At 49.2% G+C, this 19,474-nt stretch overlaps 1 protein-coding gene across 3 annotated transcripts in view; it reads left to right on the top strand.

Moving 5' to 3' along the window:
- Positions 1 to 19,474, top strand: part of SNX29 (sorting nexin 29) — a 497,164-nt gene that overhangs the window by 183,801 nt on the left and 293,889 nt on the right. For all 3 annotated transcript variants that reach the window (XM_039233571.1, XM_039233573.1, XM_039233572.1), the window contains one exon: positions 5,029 to 5,111. In XM_039233571.1, coding sequence (XP_039089502.1) covers positions 5,029 to 5,111 — 83 coding nt within the window. The remainder of the gene's footprint in view (positions 1 to 5,028; positions 5,112 to 19,474) is intronic.

Below are 19,474 nucleotides of genomic sequence, written 5' to 3'. Positions count from 1 at the left end.
TCAGTGAACTCCTCAAATGATCTAGGGAATGTACCCCATTTGGAAAATTGTGTTCTCATTCATTCTCTGTGGTGTTTCCTCATTGGTTGAGTGAATTAGATCCCACTGCCCCTGGGGAGGGGAGAGAAGTGGACAAGTAAGAGGGGGTGAGGAAGGGGGCTTTCTGTTGGTTTGCCTTTGTGAGTTGGATTCCTGCTGCAGTTGCTTGGGCCCCAAGACTGGGTCTGCCTGATGGAGCCCCTACGTCTGCTCCTTCTTGTTCAGTGGTTTTCTCGTTGTCATCTTTGTGATGGTTGAGCCCCGCCCCCGCCCCCCATTTGAGGCAGAGGGTGAGTTACAGCTGAAAGACCAGATCCTTGGGGAGAGGCCAGCCTGGGGACCTGTGGGTCACTGACTGGTCCCAAACAGGGTGCAAAGCCCTCAGCTGTACCTGGAACAGCAGTGGCTCACCCCAGGGGGACGAGAAGAAATGGTCACACCCTCGGGACCCTGCAGCTGCCTGTGACACTGGAAGGTCTGAGCACTGGCAGCTCTTAGCAACAAGAGCATCCCCACCCCCAACTTTTCTAGATGGTCTTTGGATGGCACGTCAGGGTTTAACCAACTCTGTTGGTTCCGAAGAGAACTAGATGTGGTAGGGTGATGTTCATCCAAGGGGTGTGCACCCTTGCACCAAAGAAGGGGAGAGTCCTCTGAAAGGGAGAGGAGGGGGTTGCTCTACAGTCTTAACGGACAGGGAGGCAAACATCTGTGTCTCTTCAATGAGAGCTCTCCCCCTCCCAGGAGCTCCAGCCACGTGTCGCCAGTGTAGACAGGGTAGGGGTGCCTCCCTGCACCCCCCAGGAGAAGGTGAAGGGGTAACCTGCTCCCTAGCAGCTTCCTTTTCCTTTTTACCATTTTCTTCAAGTTTTCTAAGCAGATTCTTTACATTTCCAATTTAAGGGACTAGGCAGTGCAAGTGTCTTTTTGTCATCAAACATTACTTAGCTTTAGAAAATGAGGGAGTGACCAAAAGAGAAAAAAGCTAAAAGTAAAAGCCCTGTGCCCTCATCCCTGAGAGGAGCCCGTTGGGATGCTGCCTGTGTGCAGAGGCTTCCAGGCTGTGTGGACCATCTCTGAAGACACACTGCCTGTGAGCTGATGCACCCAGAGCCCTACTCAGGCTTTGCTCAGCCGTGCTCACCTCGCCCCTCACCTGGTGAGGCTGACTGGCACCTGGCAGTGGGGCGTGGGGTGGCTGGAAGGCCCTTGTGAAAATAGGCCTGCTTTGCCACCCCCATCTTTCACATGCTCAGAGGGTCTCGGAGCCCTTGTATAGTTAGGATTCATTTAATCAGCGAATCCATTCCATGGTCTCATGAGGTGTCAAATAAAAAGGCATATTTAATTTGATAATCATAATAAACCTGTGTAATAAGAATAATAGATTCTCTGTGGGTCTTTTGGCTACAAATTAAAGTCCTGTCAGCTGGTTGCAAATTAGTTGTCCAGAACCTGGGAATTATTTTTTTGGCCTAGTGATTTTTTTTGTTTTTGTTTTTAAGTGATCTGTACACCCAATGTGGGGCTTGAACTGATGACCCTGAGACCAAGAGTTGCATGTTCTTCCAAGTGGCTGAGCCAGTCAGGCGCCCCAGTAATGTGTTAAGTTTAAAAAAAAAAAAAACCAAACTTTTGGTGGGGCAGGAGCTCCCTGATTTTCATAGCCTCCTGCCCCCTATGCCCTCTTACACCTGAGCTGCTTTACTCCTTGGCGTAGCCTGTGTGACTGTCATGGCCATTTAAGTCTGTATTCCATCTTAAGAGCCACACTGTGGGAGAAGATTCTTAGGAGCATCAGTGAAAGTAGTGGGCTGGATGGAAACACACACACACACACACACACACACACACACACACACACACGCAATGCCCATGTCAGATTCCTGGTTTCGCTATTGCTTCATAGTGACTTCATAACCAATGGGGACACTGGGCCAGGGGCATAGGAGCTCTTCACCTTTGCAACTTCATGTGAATCTATAATTATTTCAAAAAAAAAATTGGACAAAAAGGACTTCATTCCTAGTGACCTGAAAGTGTTAACTTCCTGCAAAAGTCAGACAAGTTCATTGCTGCAGAATCGTCTGGGATGAATTTGTGCTCCCAGAGGCACTCATCCAGTGGTTTGATGTGCTCTCCACAGTTGCTCATCATTTTGATGGAAATCCGTTTATATTAAAAACCGTGGTTGTTATCTATCACATCTAATTTTTAGTTAGAATCTTAAGAGACTGTTGAAAGATCCAAACCAGGAGAGAAGACGTTTCTGTGGTGGCTGCAGTGCCGCAGAGGAACAAGGAAGCTGAGGGTCGGTCCATGTGCTGGGAGCAAATTGGAGCAGCCCGAGCAGCCAGAACTCCACGCAGTTCACCTATCTGCCTGCCCAAACCAGCCTGCGTGTTCTGCCTTGTGGAGAACATTCTGCAGTGAACCCTTGTCAAATTAGGCCACACAGAAATGCAGATAAATAGGGGCGCCTGGATGGCTTAGTCGGTTAAGCGTCCAACTTTCGCTTAGGTCATGATCTCGCGGTTCGCGGGTTCAAGCCCCGCGTCGGGCTCTGTGCTGACTGCCAGCTCAGAGCCTGGAGCCTATTTCAGAGTCTGTGTCTCCCTCTCTCTCTGACCATCCCCTGCTCATGCTGTCTCTCTCTCTCCTAGAAATAAATAAGAATATATTTAAAAAAAAAAAAAAGAAATGCAGATAAATAGCTTTCCCTAGTTTTCAGATCCTGTGTGACCTGAATTTCCATGTGGAGATGAGGAGTGGGTTGGGATGAGTGGCAAGACCTTGCCCAGGGAATCCCAGAAAGTAAGCGGTACAGTCCATGTGGGCCTCTCCCTCCCATCGGCCTTTCTTGGACTTGTTGGCTCCTTAGCTTTGGACATGGGCTGTTCATATCACAGGTGGGGAGGGTGCCGATGCCTTGAGGAACATCCGTGAGGGGATGTTTGTGAGGAGGGTGGTGGTGGTGAAGGGACCCCCCCACTGTGGTGTACTACCGAGAGCTTCCAAGATGAATGCAGTGTTCCCAAGGGATGCCTGAATAGATGGCATAGAGTTGGTAGAGTCTGCAATTGGTGACGTTCTTCCTGCCAAAAGTGCAGAAAAGCAAAATAGCAAACCCAGGGCTGAAGTGTAGTTGGATGCATCGAAAACAGAACCAGTGACGGACAGTCTAAAGTTTTTACGCTGCGTAAATGTGTGGTGCATGTCATACAGAGGACTGGCGTTTCCATCCGTAAATGGATTGAGTTGAGTTAGAAGCTTCCTGTGGGGAACTGTGAAACAGGACAACCCAGCGGCAGCAAGGTGTATAACAGCTGGCTTCACATTGGAAACGGTATGAGTGTATCAGGCTGGTTGTGACTGCATGAGCATGGAGAAAGACATGTATACATTGGGTTTCCACATGGGTTACCATGAAGAAGGATGGGGAGTGGAGTGGTAAACAAAGGAAAAAAGACCTCAAACAAAAAACTTAAGAGTGTGAAAAATGTTTCATCCAGGAAGAATTATGTTTACTCTGTGTATATGTGCGTCCCTAGAGAGGCGTGAGAGGATAGCTATAAAAACATCACCGGAGTTGATATCATGATGTTGGGCTCTCACATGACTTTTACTTTCTTGCTTAAATGTTTTCTGATTATTTTGTGATGAGCATTTAAATTTTTATATTTATAAAAGAAACCAGTCTTAAAGCTGTTGTAATACTGAGGATATATTCTCTGGTATTTAAAGGCACTCAGGTTTGGGAACATGTGGGTGGCTGATTTGGTGGTGTGCTTAGGTCATGATTTCAAGGCTTGTGAGTTTAAGCCCCACATCAGCCTCTCTGTTGTCAGTGTGGAGCCTGCTTCAGATTTTCTGCCCTCCTCTCTCTCTCTCTGCCTCTCCCCATCTCAATAAAAAAATATTAAAAAAAAAAAAACCACTCAAGTTCAAGACCTTTGGGTGGGAGGCGTACAAGCAGAGAAAGTGGGAGAGGCAGCTCTCCCAGTGGTGATGGTGGGTGGTGGTGGTGTGGAACTGATGAGAAACCAAGTCAGACTCCCAAAGGAGACTGAGGAGAGTTCTTCTGGGCTTTGGGGGCAGAGCGACCTGGGTTTGTGTCTGGTAAAGGTGCCTTACTTTTGACCTTGACCTTGGCCATTTGACCTTAATCACAGACCTTATCTGTGCCCTGAGAATTTCTCCTCTGTCACCTGAGAAGTAGAATATTGGGTCATTTTGCCTAATACATGATGGACACTGAAACATTTTCCCAGTGAATAAAGAATGAATGAATGCATGCTGATTCAGTGAAGTGACATAGGTAAAGTCTGAGCTCTATGTGATATATTACTGAATGACAGTTTTCTTCTCCTGGTTCTCATGTTCTTTTCCTCAGCCAGTGTACCCGGGGAGTGAATTTGGTAGATTAGAGTCTTGTTGTAGCCTAAATTCTGTGTTCCAGAATATGGTCTTATGTGCAGGTGGTTGTGGCCTTAGTGCTTCTCTTCTTTATACTTCAGTTTACTTATGTGTAAAATGAGTGTTGTAACAACACATTGGAACTGTTATATGATGAAGACCTCACATGATGCCTGGCAAACACTAAATGTTCAATGCATGTAGCAGTTAATAAAAATAATGAGTATTCCCCAGGTTGAGTACATGGTACTTACTACATGCCTCTACGAATGGAGAGAATATTACGGAGTGCCTGATAAAGAGAAGAGCACAACACATGTCAGCATCTTGACTTTGTGGGAACTGGAACCAGTTAGTATGGGTTTTCATTATGAATCAACGGTTTTTGAAGGCATTCTGCAAACGTGCCCTTGATGGTGTAGTCTCCAGTGGTGATCTCTAAAACAGAAAATGTAATAATATTTAGAAGATGCACCCTGTATATTTTTCTTTACACAGATCCCCCCCCCCCCCACAGTGGTCTATATTGCCATTTTTTAAAAACTTTTTTTTTTAACATTCTTGTACCTGCAGAGAAAACGAGGTGCTCAAAGTCCAACTGAAGAAATACGTAGGAGCTGTCCAGATGCTGAAAAGAGAAGGTCAAACAGCTGAAGGTGAGGAGGAGACTGAGCCTGGGTGGGGAAGGGAACAAGCTATGTCATTTTGATAGCTTCTGTGCCTGGCACATGGTAGGCACTCAACACATGATGAGTGCATACGCAGGTGAATTACAAACACAGTGCTAGTCAGGATTGTAAAAACTAATTAGATGGAATAATGTACTGTTGCATGTACTTGGCTGAATCTGGAAAGACCTCCTTGCTAGATCACTAGCAGCCGTTGTAGCAATTTGTATACTTAAAAAAAATGTTTTATTTCTGAGAGACAGAATGAAAGAGAGACAGACAGACAGCATGAGCAGGGGAGGGTCAGAGAGGGAGGGAGACACAGAATCTGAAGCAGGCTCCAGGCTCTGAGCTGGCTGTCAGCCCAGAGCCCGGTGCGGGGCTCAAACCCACAAACCATGAGATCATGACCTGGGCTGAAGTCAGACGCTTAACCAACTGAGCCACCCAGGCGCCCCTCAATTTTAAGGAACTTTATGTTTGGGGTCTTGAGATACTCAGCAGGTGAACCTTGCAGCATGATGAGGTCCCATCAGGCTAGTGGTGAAAGCAGCGGAACTCCAAAGTGGTGGAGAATCAGAGCGGTGGAATTGGGCTGACCCTCCTCCAGCCCCAGTTCTGGGTTTCTTAAGCTCTTTGTATGTTAATTTCCTCATTGGTAGAACAAGGTTAGTTGACAGTGCCTACCTCATAAGGTAAGCCACGTAGACATCGTAGCATATTACCTACTATAGGCTAAGTACTGAGTAAATTTTAGCTAGTCAGAAATACACGTGGATAGAAAAATGATCTTTTGACCAAGATTTCACTAAGTGAGATGATGCCATATGCTTCCTCTCTGCATTTTGGCTACGGGTGAACTGTCATGAATCCACTAAAATATTTCTCAGTTCAGCCAGAAGAAAGGGTGTTTAACTTTGGCTGTAACATCCTGCAGCCTTTCAGCCAACTTAGCATTAAAAGATTTCCTTAAACGCAAGTGAGTTCTTGCAGTGCAGACATTTTAACAAAGGGGTAGATCCAGACCCGCATTTGAAACCACGTGTAACTTGATGTCTTGGAGTTACTTTGCCCTGTGTAAGTGGGAACATCCCACCACCATCACAGAGGTAGGTAGTTGTGGGGATTTCCCGAAACCATGACTGTGGAGAAGTTTCCACTATGGCACCTGGCATGTAATTAGTGTTGAGTAAATGGTAGTTATTTTTCTTTGTAATAGAGAAGACAAGATGGGAATTGGGATGTGGTTTGTATATTAATAGAAGAAAGGCTTGAGTTTTGTTTAAAGTTTTTCTGTTCATTATGGTCTCTGTTCAGCTTCAATGTGTTTATTATTATTTTTTTAATCACATGCCTTGCTTCATTCCCAGTTAGTCTGTAACTGTCAGCAGTCTAGGGGGTTATCACTGCAGAGTTAATCAAGTCCTCCTCTGTGGGCTCCTCACCTCAGATACTGCTGTTAGAGCCCTGAATTCATTTCACCTTGTGGAGTTTGGAGTGTGTGGGTCTTTTACCTTTTGCTCCCCATCTTTGTGTCCCTGACACCTTGCTTTGTAGCTGCCTGGCCCACCCATTACATGTCTTGATGAGTAGTATTTGTCTATCCTTTACCATTTCCAGGCAGCTTCAAGTCCTTTTTCATTTGATTCCATCACCCTGTCAGGAGTGAATATTTTTGCTCTACTTTAAAAAGTTCATTATTGGAGGCTCAGGAGAGCTTAAGGGGCTCATACATGATTCTGGGGTGGAAATGAACTCAAGTAATTTTCTCCAAATCACTGGTTCTTTGCCTTACAGAGTTGGGTTTTTTTTCTTAAATTTCTTTAATGTTTATTTTTGAGAGAGAGAGAGAAAGAGAGCATGAGCGAGGGAGGGACAGAGAGAGGAAGACAAAGAATCTGAAGCAGACTCCAGGCTCTGAGCTGTCAACACAGAGCCTTACGTGCGGCTCAAACCCACAAACCATGAGACCATGACCTGAGCCAAAGTTGGACATTTAACTAGCCACCCAGGTGCCCCCTTCTTTACAGAATTCTCACACTATCATGTGCAGAGGGCAGTTCCTGGGGAACTTGGTAAATATGCCTCTTCTCAGGCGAGAAGAGCGCTCCTCTTATCGGGAGCTGTTGGGCTGGATCTAGGATGGACCCCACATTTGCTCCTCTACATATGTGACTCTAATGCACGTGATGCATAGACTGTACCCCACTGCCTTTTGAGAAATCTGGCCTCTGCCTGCTCAGAACTTTGACTTGGTGCAGTAAGAAAATTAAACCGAGGATAAAAGAAGCTGGGCTTGTGTTTGATTTAAAAACCTCAACACTGTAAAATACATTTTGGAGTGTGAGAGCTCTTGGAGTCCTTTGCTGGCAAATAGGTACATGGAGGCTGCAGTGTACAGCCTAGTTTCCTTGTGCAGCAGCTGAAATTGCCTGCCCTAAGACACAGACTGGGTGTTTGGACTCAGAGCAGGGTGTGTGCCTTGTGGGTGCCGAAGCAGTCCTGGGATGGCTGAGGGCTGAGACCACGTAGCAGGGTCTGTACTCTGTCTAGCAGCGATCATTACTGCTGTTAATACCGGGAGTGCAGTCAAGACCCTCTACTGTGTCTGTGAGTCCTCTGTCAGTGGAAGGTTTTTATGAAAGACTTGGGTGTTGGCCTGCCCTGATCTAGGCTCTGTTGATTATTTAAGCACTGCAGTTGACCCTTTACACTCAGAAATGCTAGTGAGCACCTGCTCTGTGCCAGGCACCGTGAAGCAGCCTCACTGAAAGTTGCTCTTTTGCAGGTGCCTGGGTGCCTTAGTTGGTTAAGCATCTGACTTTGGCTCAGGTCATGATCTCACAGTTCTTGAGTTTAGGGCTCGCTCATGCCAGCACAGAGCCCGCTTGGGATCCCCTGTTCCCTTCTTCTGCCCTTCCCCAGCCCATTCTCTTTTTCTCTCTCTGAAAATAATAAACTTAAAAAAAAAAAAAAAAAAGAAGTTGGTCTTTCAAAGAGCTTTTATCTAATTTTCACGTGAATACTTGCTATTAGTCAAGCCAAGTGGGACTCACAGCTCAACCCTAGCTAGTTGCTAACTGAGGCCGAAATACTGAGTGTGTGCCCTTGTTAGGCTGTGGTAGCTTGGGGGGTCTTGGCGAGGCTGGGAGTGTGTGGGGTGCATGGGGAGATGCCTCTGGGAGTGAAGAAAAAATTAAATGGACTTTGAGAATAGATTGTTGACACCCTTTAATTTTTTAGACCATAAGTTTCAGATTGTGACCGTCTTCCTTTTTTGAAAGAGTGGTGTAGTGCTCGCTTCAGCAGCACATATACTAAAAGAGAGGTATAATATCTCTAAGATAACCATGGTTTAATCAGCAAACTCTGGAGTAGGATTTTGGTAGCTTCATGAGATAACTGAAGGATTTTTTTCCCCTTCCTAATGTGGTTCAGAAGTAAGGTTGGGTTTTCCCCCACTCAGGTGCTAGTTTTCCTTGGTGAGGTCAGCCTACCCACAGTTTATACCTTCCCCTGAGTCTGTGGTTCTGTGTTATCCCAGCACGTGTGGTCTGTTCTTTCCAGCCTTCAAGAGGCCTAAGGGCTTCCGTGTCCATAGAGAACTGCCTGGACAGTGAGGCCCACAGCGTGCCTCTTCCTGAGCAGGTGAGCAGTTCTATTAAGGAGTCAAGGTGAAAATTCTCCTCTTGGGTACAGCGCGCTTGCACTTACGGAGGGGAGGGCCAGCAGGAGATCACTTTCTAGACTCAGGTTTTCCTCTCTGTCTTCCCTGAATGTTGAAGCGTAGTAGGACAAGTTGGCTCTTGCCTGGAGGGGGCCAAGGAGCAGGTGAACCCACTCAGATTCCTGATGGGCTGTGTCAGCAAGACCGGCTCATTCTCTCCAGAGTGGACTCCCGTTAGCCAAGCATGCAGAGAAGGACGCCCAGTCAGAAGAGCAGTGTATCCATCAGTGGTGAGAAACCAGAAGGCCCAGATCTGACGCTCAGGCGCATCATGCCTCTGGCCTTATCAACTTGGGTCGCTGGAGTCTGCCCTGATGGCAGCCTCTTGAGTCAGAGAAGGGGGGACTGGTTGGGTGCTGTAGCTGTCCAGGGGCTTCATGTGTCCTACACCTGGTGAGGGAAAGGTCTTGACCTGGGCACGCCTTTACTTGGGGAGACGCTGTCCCCTTCTGGCATTTACATGGTCCTTTGTTGTCTTTTCAGCTTGTGGTTTCACAGGGTTCTGTGCTGGTTGTGTCAGATGGTAGCTGATGGGGAGAGAGAAAGAGAACGTGATCTTCTGAGATACTTGGATGTTTTATACTTGCCTCCTAACCAGTAGTCAGCAGATGACTTCCTTTCAGCTTAGAATAATTAATGGTGGCTCTTGTCCCTGTCCCTGTCCCTTGAGTTCCGTGTAAGACCCAGACACAGGACTCTCCAGGAAATGTAAGCCTGACCTGCAGCCATAGTCACCCTCCCTAACACACTGCCCCCCACGTGTAGACCCAGGGACTCCCCTCAGGAGGGGTGGTCGGGTCTGCAGAATTCCTTCTCCCCCACTGGGGGCTGGGAAGGAAGAGAGCCCATGGTGGGAGGTAGTTGACTCTTTAATGAACTCCACTCAACCGAGATTCTTCCCAGCCAGCTACGTGGTGGGGTTAGAGGCTGAGCGGATTTCGCTGGTGGAAGTCTCTGTGGGGAAACTCTGTGGGGAAGCCCCTGAATGGAGTCCATCTGCTGAGAGCTGGGAGAGACCTCTGCTGGGAGAGACCTCCGCTGGGAGACACCTCTGCTGGGAGATCCTGGCAGGGCTGGGTTGGGAGCATGGGATAGTGAGAGGGCTTCTTTTCCATTGCATCAGCCATCTTTGTCATGAGCTGGTGTCTTTGTTCAAGGTACCAGTTCATTCTGCCATGGCCCCTGAGGGAGACAGTCATGGTTATAGCCTTGGGGAGACTGGGCATTCCACCTGATGCTGGCATCTCACGATGGATGTGGTGGATGAATGACTGCTGTGTAAGAACAGTGAGGCCTTGCCTGAACCAGTGACTTAGGGCCCACGTGACATTTCTGTGACTCGGTTTCTTCCGTAGAAGGGGAATTGCAGTAGTATCTTCCTCACGGGGCTAGGGGTAAGGGGACACAGATCAGTATGAAGCGCTTAGAAGCCTGTCTGGCTTGTAAGCATTCAGCACGCATCACCAGTTGATACAACTGTCACTCCCTGTACCTCTCAAGGCCCTGTTGTACGGTCCTAAAGTTAGGATTACAACAGTATGTACTGCATAAGCTGTTCTGAGGATTACGTATTTGAGGTAGTTGAGATAACATGCTCGTGTCAGAGTCTGGGATCTAGAAGCTACTGTGGTGGGCAGAATGATGGTCCCCCAGGCACGTCCATGTCCTGACTCCCGGAACCTGGGAATATGCTACCTGCTCTGGCAAAAGGGACATCTCAGCTGTGGATAAGTGAAGGGTTTGGATGAGGGGAGGTGATCCTGGTCTATCCGCATGGCCCCAGGGGAGTCACAAGGGTCCTCACAAAAGGAAGGAGGAGGGTCCCAGAGGTAGAAGATGTGACAACAGAGGCCACAGGGTCAGAGCGACGCAGGGCCCCAGCCGAGGAATGTGGGCGGCTTCCAGACACTGGGAAAGACCGGGGACTGGGCTCTGCCCTAGAGCCTCTGCGAGGAGCATGGCCCTGACCACCTGATGGTAGCTTGTACGACCTTCGAGACTTCTGACCTCCTGAGCTGTGAGGTAATAAATTTGTGGTGTTCTCAGCCACCACGTTTGTGGTTGTAGTTCTCTGGTCTCCGTGTGAGGCCGCCACACACAGGGAGGAGCGGAGTTTGGATCGTGTCCTCTGAGCCTCCGAATCCAGCCATGCTTGACAGGACGGTGCAGCCCTGAACTCCCACCCTCCCTCCCTCCTCTGCCCGTTTCTAGGCTTGAGTTGTTTCCATAGCTCGTAGGCTTGTGCAAGCGATTAGCTCTTTGCCAGATATGGAGTTCAACCAGTCCTTGTGAAGGGCTCTAGTTCTCGGAGTCTCTTTCCAAATACACTGGTCTGTGGTGTGCCAGGGGCTCTTGATCCTGCCCTTCCCCTCGTTGGGTCCCTGCACTGTCCTCCTCTGCCTTGGCCACTGTCGTCTTCTCCTGGAGTGATGGGGTTAAGGCTGCATGCTCTTGTCTGTGGCTTCATTTAATTAATGTGTCGTGAGCCCATGGACGGAGATCTCTGTTGCTAGTGGCCATTGGAGTGATGGGCAGGGAGGGGGAGGTACAGTGGGAGGAACTTGACAGATGAGGGAGGCTTGGGAGCAATATAAAAAATTAGGAAATGGGAGAAGAAAAAAAGTCCTCAACCTCTCTGATGTGTCGCATCTCTGCCTGTGTGTGGCCTGATCCCCGTGGAACACTGCATGTGCTTCATGTTCTCGGGTCCCCGTTTCCCTGGGCTCCCAGAAAATAGGGCAGGACAGTTGAGGCCCCCTGGGTCTGTGGGGAGGGATAGCCATGGGCGGGGTATTCCTAGGGCCTGTGTGTGCCCTCAGGCATGGGGGGCCTGACTTTGTATCCTGTAGTGTAAACCAGGGCAGGTGTGGGCCGTCTCCACTTGGGTGGCCTAGCGTCCTGCCCCCGGTGTGCACAGAGGCAAAGATGTCTTGATCTGTGGCTGGCTTCTTCGGTCGTGAGGAAGACTAGCTCCCGACTCTGCTCACACTTGTGTCTGGGTGCAGTGGGACAAACGTGGAACCTCGTGGAAACATCTACCTGATCCTATCACTCTGCTCTTTAAAACCCACTCGGGGCCTTTTGATGTTGGCCTCCAGTGCTGGCTGTGGCCTGGACCTTCCCATGTTCCAACCCCCTTCCTCCTGGCCGATACCCCCCCGCCCCCCACCTTACCCTCTCCGCCAGCCACACTCACCACTGCCTGCCTCTTCCCCAGATGCACCGGGCTGGTCCTGCCTCCGTGACTCGGCGGCTGTGCCTCTGCTGGCGTGCTCCATACCCATGTCTGCATGGCTGACTCCACCCTGTCAGGCAGGGCTCTGCTCAGGGGCCCCCTCCCCTCACCGCCCTGGTTCATGTGTGCCTTCCCCCTCAGCTTTTGTTACGTTACCTCATCACAGAGCGTGTCGGGCCCTCGGAGCGTCTTGATGGCTCACCCCCTCCTGTGCTTGCTGTCCGTGCCACACTGTGTCACTGAATGCTGTGTAAGGACGAGCCCCCAGCCTGGGCTCCTGGGAACCGCTGGGCCCAGCCCGGAGCCCCAGTGGGCACTGGCCTGTTCTCAGCAGGCCTTCTCACGCCGGCAAGAGGCCGCCAGCAGCTACAGGTTTCACCTTGTCGGCAGATGAGCGGCAGAGGGGGCTTCTCCTCCCACCAGTTTCCATGCAAACCAGTCTGACCCTCCCCACGTGCAGTAGGGCGGGCTGAGGTTTTCCATCTTGGCTCCACACGGAATCACCCGGGGAGTTGTGTAAGTTCCCGTACTTGCCCAGCCTGAACCACTGCCTTGGGGGATCATCACCTGCAAACGAATAAAGTTCAGAGTCAGCCACTACGCTACAATTGTGACACAGTCTGGCTCCTGGGCGGCGGCAGGCGTCTCCGATCTGTCAGAGCAGTGTCTTTCATCTCTGATCCAGGTGTGGCCTCGGAACTGGTCTCCAAATGGGTTCCACCAATTACGGAGAGGGGGGTGGTCAGGGAGGTGGGTGTGTAGCGGGAGGTGTGTACCACCTTTGCTGAGTTCCCACGGTACTGGTGCTCTGCCCACCGCTGCCCCGGGTCCACAGTGGGTGTCGAGCACATCTCCTTTGTTTCCCTAACCTTTCCCTTCCCCCCGGGAGCACGGCCCTTCTCCTCTGTGCCCAGCGCCCTCCCCCTCTCCCCCTCTTGGTGCCGCTCGCGAAGGGTCAGTGCAGTCCGGCCATGTGCCCCCATCCTGACCGCTTTCTGATCCCTCCTCTTTGCTCCTCCAGCTTCCTCTTCTGGAAGTGCCATTTCCCTTCTCCCTGGTCAGGCCAGTTGCATTTATTGTAGGAGCCAGCTCTTCTCCCATCCCTGTAAAGAAATCTAATCTCCCCAGTCTTCCAGTTTGTGAAATTCCTGTTGCACTGACCGGCAGTAACTGAGCTCTGGCATTCAACGGCCCGCTCTCGTGAGTTTGTGGCCCTGTCTCGGGCATGTGGTCTCTCTGACCGCACAGAGGATCAATAGTTTGTGTGCGTGCGCATGCGTGTCTGTGTGTTGACTAAGGGCATGGTAGGCATTTGATAAAACTTACTGCCACATTCCATCCAAATCCGTAGGAGTGATTTTGGAGTAGTAGGCACGTTTGGCATAGACGGGAGTGGTGCTATCTGAGGGGAAGAGTCTGGGGAAGCAATGTTACTTAGTTAAATGGGAGAGAATAATTGCCATTCCCCCTTCTTCCAGGAGAGACCCCTAGGCCTGGGCTTCCTCCTGGGTGCAGGGGGGTCTGGGGGGTGTCCTCTCTGGCTGGGTGGTTGCTTCCCAGCAGGAGTTCAGTACAAGGGAGGCCGAGCAGAGGTTCACACCGGTCATACTGGGCACTCGTGGGGGTGCGTGTGGTGTCCGTCTCCATGGCCAGTTGTGTGGCTCCTGAGAAAGGGACCTCAAACCCAATATACTTATTTTGGGACTTGTGCCCTTAGAGTCTTGGAAGCAGTGGTTGGTAACTTGTAAGGGTCTGCAGTAGAAAGAGTGTCCGGGAATGTGGCAAAGGCGTGTCTGTGAAGAAAACTGATGGCCTTGCTAGTCATTAATGGGGATGAGGAGACCATGTTGTACCTACCCTTTGTTGAAAGATGTTTCTGGTGTCCCTTGCAAATTTGGCCTGTTGATGGGAAGAAAGGATACCCTGTGACTCACTCAGTAGATTGGACCTGTGCCAGGCACAGTTCTGGGAATACTTCAGTGAAGGACACATATGGGCTCTCCACCTGAGCTGGCCGCCTAGTGGGGGACATGGACAGGAGACGTGGACAGCGAAAGGTAGACAGATCGTTACAAAGGCATACTATGATACAGCTCAGCCTTTTCTGACGAGGCCTAGGAATCACCTAGAGAAATATTTGGTTGATAGTGAAAACAATAGCTCGCCTTCAGTGGGTACCTGTAATGTGCTGCACCTGTGCCACGTTCTTCTCCTGTAACATCTCTGTGAGCTTGGTGCTGTTGGCACCCTCTTTACAGATGGGAGGAAACCAAGGCTCTGAGAGATGGGTGTGCTTGAGGCTCTGTTTTAGGGTTCTCCAGAGAAACAGCTACACACACACACACACATGTGCACATATACACGTATATGAATATATGTATGTGTATACACACACACAAACATGTATATAGAGCTGTGTATGTGTGTACATACCTGCCCACATCTCTCTATAATTTGATTGATGGATTTTAAGGAATTGGCTCATGCTGTTGTAGAGTCTGGGAACTCCAACATCTGGGCAGGTGGGCAGGCTGGAGACCCAGGGAAGAGTTGATGTTGTAGTCTTAAGTCTGAGGCCATCTGGAGGCAGGATTCCTTCTTGTGGGGGAGCTTAATCTCCTCTAAGTCTTCAGTTTAAGGTCTGCTTCCCATCCATCCATTAAATGAGCCGCACCCACATTATGGGGAGGAATTAGCTTCAAGTCTACTGTTATAATGTTAATCTCCTTTTAAAAAACACCTTGATAGTGGCATTTAGATGCTTGTTTGACCACACACATGGCTGCCAGGGCCCAGGCACATTGTCATGTGAAATTAACCATTACAGTTCTCTGCCTGGACAGAGGCCACGCCAGGGTTCTTAGCCAGGTTTAGGCTGAGTGCATGCATTTCCCACCTCTCCGGGTCTGTTTGGCTACCCAGAGACTGGTATCCTAGGTGGGAAATGTGTCACATTACCCTGGGCCTCAGAGGTGGTGTCTGGCTGCTGACCAGGAGCTGCCTGCTTCTGTGGGGTAATCTGGGGCCGGGCAGCTTGGCTGGGTAGCATCTGTCCCTTGACTTTATCCCGAGAAAGATCTATTCCCTTCCCCTCTTGTCCCTGGATGACTGAAACGTAATTGCGTGCCGCCACATAGGGAGCCAGATCAGAGCGTGAATGCCTTGGGACTGGCCATCAGACTTGGGGAAAAACCACTTTCCAGTAGCGGTGGAGACCAGGCATGCTGTTGGCATGGTTTTCCTCCTCAGTGAAGGCTCCCCCTTCCATAGTAAAAGGAGAGGAGGTGCGTGAAGAGGTCACAGCAGAACATGGAGGCAAAGGCAGGGTTGGGTTTTCCAGCCAGTGGGGTGTGGGATGAATCTCCACACACTCCTTGACAACTTCCAAATTCTTGGAATAAGTTTTTAATTCAGAGCTCTCAGTGTGTTCATTTTGGGAGCAGAGATGACAGTGCAGTGTTGACCTGTACAACTACTTGAAGTCTGAAATGGATGATGTCTGTACAGTACCAGGCAGTTGTTGACATTGTTTTGGATTGGAGATGCATTTTGAAGGGCATCTAGTATGCGGAAGGTCAAGGCACATTAGCAGAACACCTGTGCGTTAATTGCTGAAAGTGGGTCAATAATTGTGATGATAATTATAAAGTAAACCTCCTTGAAAGCTTTGCAGTCCTGGTAAATCATTTGCGTGATAGCTAGTTTACTGACCTTCAAATAAATACGTGAACCAGTAGCTCAGTACCTGGCTCCTTATGTAAGTGATGGCCGAACCCAGGGAGCCATTCGTGGGATAGTGGCCCAAACTCTGACATTTGATTTTTTTTTTTTTTTTTTTTGTAGTTAGAGTCACTGGCAAAGTCTGGGGAATAAGGTACTCAATACCCAGTGTACTTACCACCCAGATTTAATGGATAATTTTCCATATTTATTTTCAATCAATTAAAAGGATGAAGTTTCAAGTGCCATTTTGGACGTCCTTCCTGATTACGTGCATGTGTTCCCAGATGAACACCGTAGCCCAGCTGGGTGGCTTGCTACCCTTACAGTCATCCTGTGGGAGCAGCTCGGCCCAGCACACCGGATTGAGGATGGGAGGGGGCAACCCCCTGAAATGAGGAGGGGGGCTGATGCAGAGAAGGCGTTGGGCAGCAGAAGCGCAGGTGGCCGTGCAGCTGGAGTGACGTGGGCAGTGTCCTCTCTCTGGAACTTTGATTCAGGAGAGGTTTGGTGGTTTTGTTGGGTAGGACTGTGGAGGTGTTGTCTTGACATTGCGTCTGCATCACATGTGTTCTCATGCTGAATTTGTATGTTCGTTTGGGATAGGGGATCAGGTGCATAAGATTTAGCTGCATTAAAAAAAAAAAAAAAAAACCCAAGCCGTGACTTCTACAAGATTTTCCTCTTACTGATCACAAGTCCAGAAATACATGGTCTTGTCTGGGGCTAGTGTGATGGTTTTATGATAATTAGGGACTCAGGCTGCTTTTTCTTTTTGCTCTAGCATCTTCAGAACATGGCTTTTTACCTTCTTGATTGCCTCATGGTACCTAGATGGGGGATGGTGTTCCAGCCATTAGTCTTTATTTTAGGCAGGTGGAAGTGGGGAGGGGCTGAGTGTGCGTTTCATAGCTGAATTCAATAGGGATTTAAAGTTTTAGGGATAATCTTCAAGAAGCTTTGCAGGGTACCCGCTGCTCCCCCCCAACCCATGACTTCTACCTCTAGCTCTTGGGCTCCCCTAATTGGGAGGCAAGCTGGGAAATGAGATTGTGTCCTTGACACATGAAGGAGGAGGGATAATGGATATTGAGTAGGCAGCCAGCAGTCCTGGCCCCAACTGGCCTGGGGGAGGGTGAGACTCATGGAAACCATGTGGGAGGGGTGGGAGAGGGTTTGCCAAAGCTCCTCCTCTCCCCTGCCCACCCCCCCCCACCCCCCGCCCTTACTGCAGTCAGCATTGAGAAAAGCTTCATCAAAAGCACAGGGGTCATCATTGCAAGAGGATCCGGTCCCTCGTTCTAGAAGTGCCCGTCTCTCTCGGAACTCCCATAAAGGATAATGTGTTATTTGCTCAACTGATTTTATCCCCTAGAGGATGTGTCCTCTGCTAAATTACTGCAAGAGCAATTGCCTGGAAATACCAAGTATCGATTCATGAGTTTTGTTCACTTCTTTTTTATTGTTCGGTGGGAAATGAAGGCCCAGAAATGGAACCGGAGCGCTTGGAGGGCCAGATGTACATTGATCATTGTCGCTGTTACTCTTTAGCGCTGCCTTGGCCTTGGATTATTGTGCAGTTTGTCAGTCAGGACCTCATTTGGTGTCCAGCTCCTCTCCTTCCAGGAAGCTGACAGGTGGCTTGTTTTGTTAAATGCCACTCTAGCTCTGAAAGATGGTCTGTTAGAAGTTTCTAATGACAGCTTTCATCAGGCGTTTAGTCTTTGTGCTCTGCTTGTGTGAGTAATGATGTCTTGTACCTCGGGTGAGAGTGACTTGTCTAAATGTTTTTTTCCTGTACCAAATAGAAAAATAGACCTTTTTGTGAAGAGATGTGAAGAGATGAGGCTGATCTCTTGATCTGGGGTTATTTCACTGGTTTACGGCCACAATTTCACACCATGTTTTGGTAGAAATCCTCTTCCTCCTCCCCTTCCTCTTCCCCTTCCCTGCTCCCTGCAAGGCCTTCTCACCCGTGTGCCTTCTGTTCACTCTGTCTAGAATCTTCCTGCGGCCCAGCACACCCTCTCTGCACAGACCTCACTGCCCCACCTTGATTTCCCCAGCTCTGTAGTATTGCTGCCTATTTTGTACTTAAAATTTTTTATTTCTTCCTTTCTTGAGCAATGTCTTCATGAAGCATCCTGGTCTAGCATGCAGGCTCCTGGTGAGGGGCACTGACTGGGTTTTGATACTGCTGTGTACACACCTTCCAGAAACAGATGCCTGACTGCTGGCAGGTGACAAGTAGCTTTTTGATGAGTGAGTGAAAGAATGCATGTGTTGAGCACCTTACGATAATAGCTCATGTGGATTAAGCTTCCTTTACCAGGCCCTGCCCTGCTCTAACTCACAGGCACCCTTCCTGTGGGGTGAGTACTGTCATCACCCCCACTGTGCGGGTGGGGGTTCTGAACCTGAAGGGTCAGAACATAAGAGATGGGGCAAACTGGGTTACAGCCAGTATAATATATACTCTATCCATCTATCTATCTATCTGTCTATCTATCTATCTATCTATCTATCATCTATCTATCTATCTAATATATACTGTATAATATATAGTGTCCCCTGTGTAAGTATTAGATGGTGGTTACCATCATTGGCGCAGTTGAGTTCTTTGCCCAAGGTGCACAGTGGGTGAATGGTGTCCCGACACAGAAGTGAACGACACGCAGTGTGTGCTCCTCTGGAGCCCACAGGCTGGGGTGACTGGGTGTGTACATGGGATGGGCTCTAGGAGAGGGAGCACCCAGATTTCTCCCAGTCAGCCAAGCGAGTGGGCAGGAGAGGATGCGGACATTGAGCCATGTGATGTGCTTTCTGGGCGCCCTTGACCGCAGGAACCGGGAGGCATTCTAGGTTTGTGCTGAGACTTCCCACCTCGCCAGTCTCCCCATTGCCCTTTTCATTTCTCTCTGACTCATCCTCTTACTTTTCCTGGGACCCGATCCCTCCAAAAACACACTCCTTCCCCCAGGTGGAGCCAATTAGGCCGAGCTCGGCTCTACCTTTAATGACCTGTGCCTTGGTTTGCATCTGCTTTGTCTCATTATAATGTCATCAGTGGAATGCAGGGGTCCCCGCTGCTGGGCCACCAGGAACGGTGGCTGCGCAGTTTGAGGCCTTGCTTCTGTGCTCTTGGCTTCCTCCCGATGAGCAGAATGAAGAATTTGGAACAGACAGGAAGCAAACGTACACCCAGGGGCCAAAAGCAGGCTGCTGAACTGGTAGCTTGGTTAAAAATAGTTTTTCAGCAACTTTATTGTTGAGCAACACTTTGTATTTTTTTGTTAGAAAAGAAGCCGTATTCACTGTAGAAAATGTAAGATGATATAGATAAGTAGAAAAAGAAAAAATAAATGTCAATTATAAACCCTCAGGTGTTTACAATCTGGAACCTACCTTGCCAGGTAGGTACAGTGCTTTGCTGTGTGATTTCTCCTGGGTGAACACCCCATCCTAAAGAGAGCTTCGTGATCTCTGACCACCCCACTCCCCTTTTGACACGTGGACTTTATGGGCTAAGAGAAAAGCTGATAGCATGAAAAAAACCTGCGGTAAATAATTTCATAGTAAAGTCAGGCAGTGGTACAATATGCCTGTAAATTACATCAAGTGTCAGCAGCCAGTCACCTGTGTGCCGAGTGACTGGAAACGGTGTTTGAT

Source organism: Hyaena hyaena, unplaced genomic scaffold, assembly GCF_003009895.1.
Source record: "Hyaena hyaena isolate Hyena2069 unplaced genomic scaffold, ASM300989v1 scaffold_76, whole genome shotgun sequence".
Lineage (NCBI taxonomy): Eukaryota > Metazoa > Chordata > Mammalia > Carnivora > Hyaenidae > Hyaena > Hyaena hyaena.
Note: the sequence above shows the minus strand (reverse complement) of the source record. Positions and strands in the feature narration are given on the sequence as shown.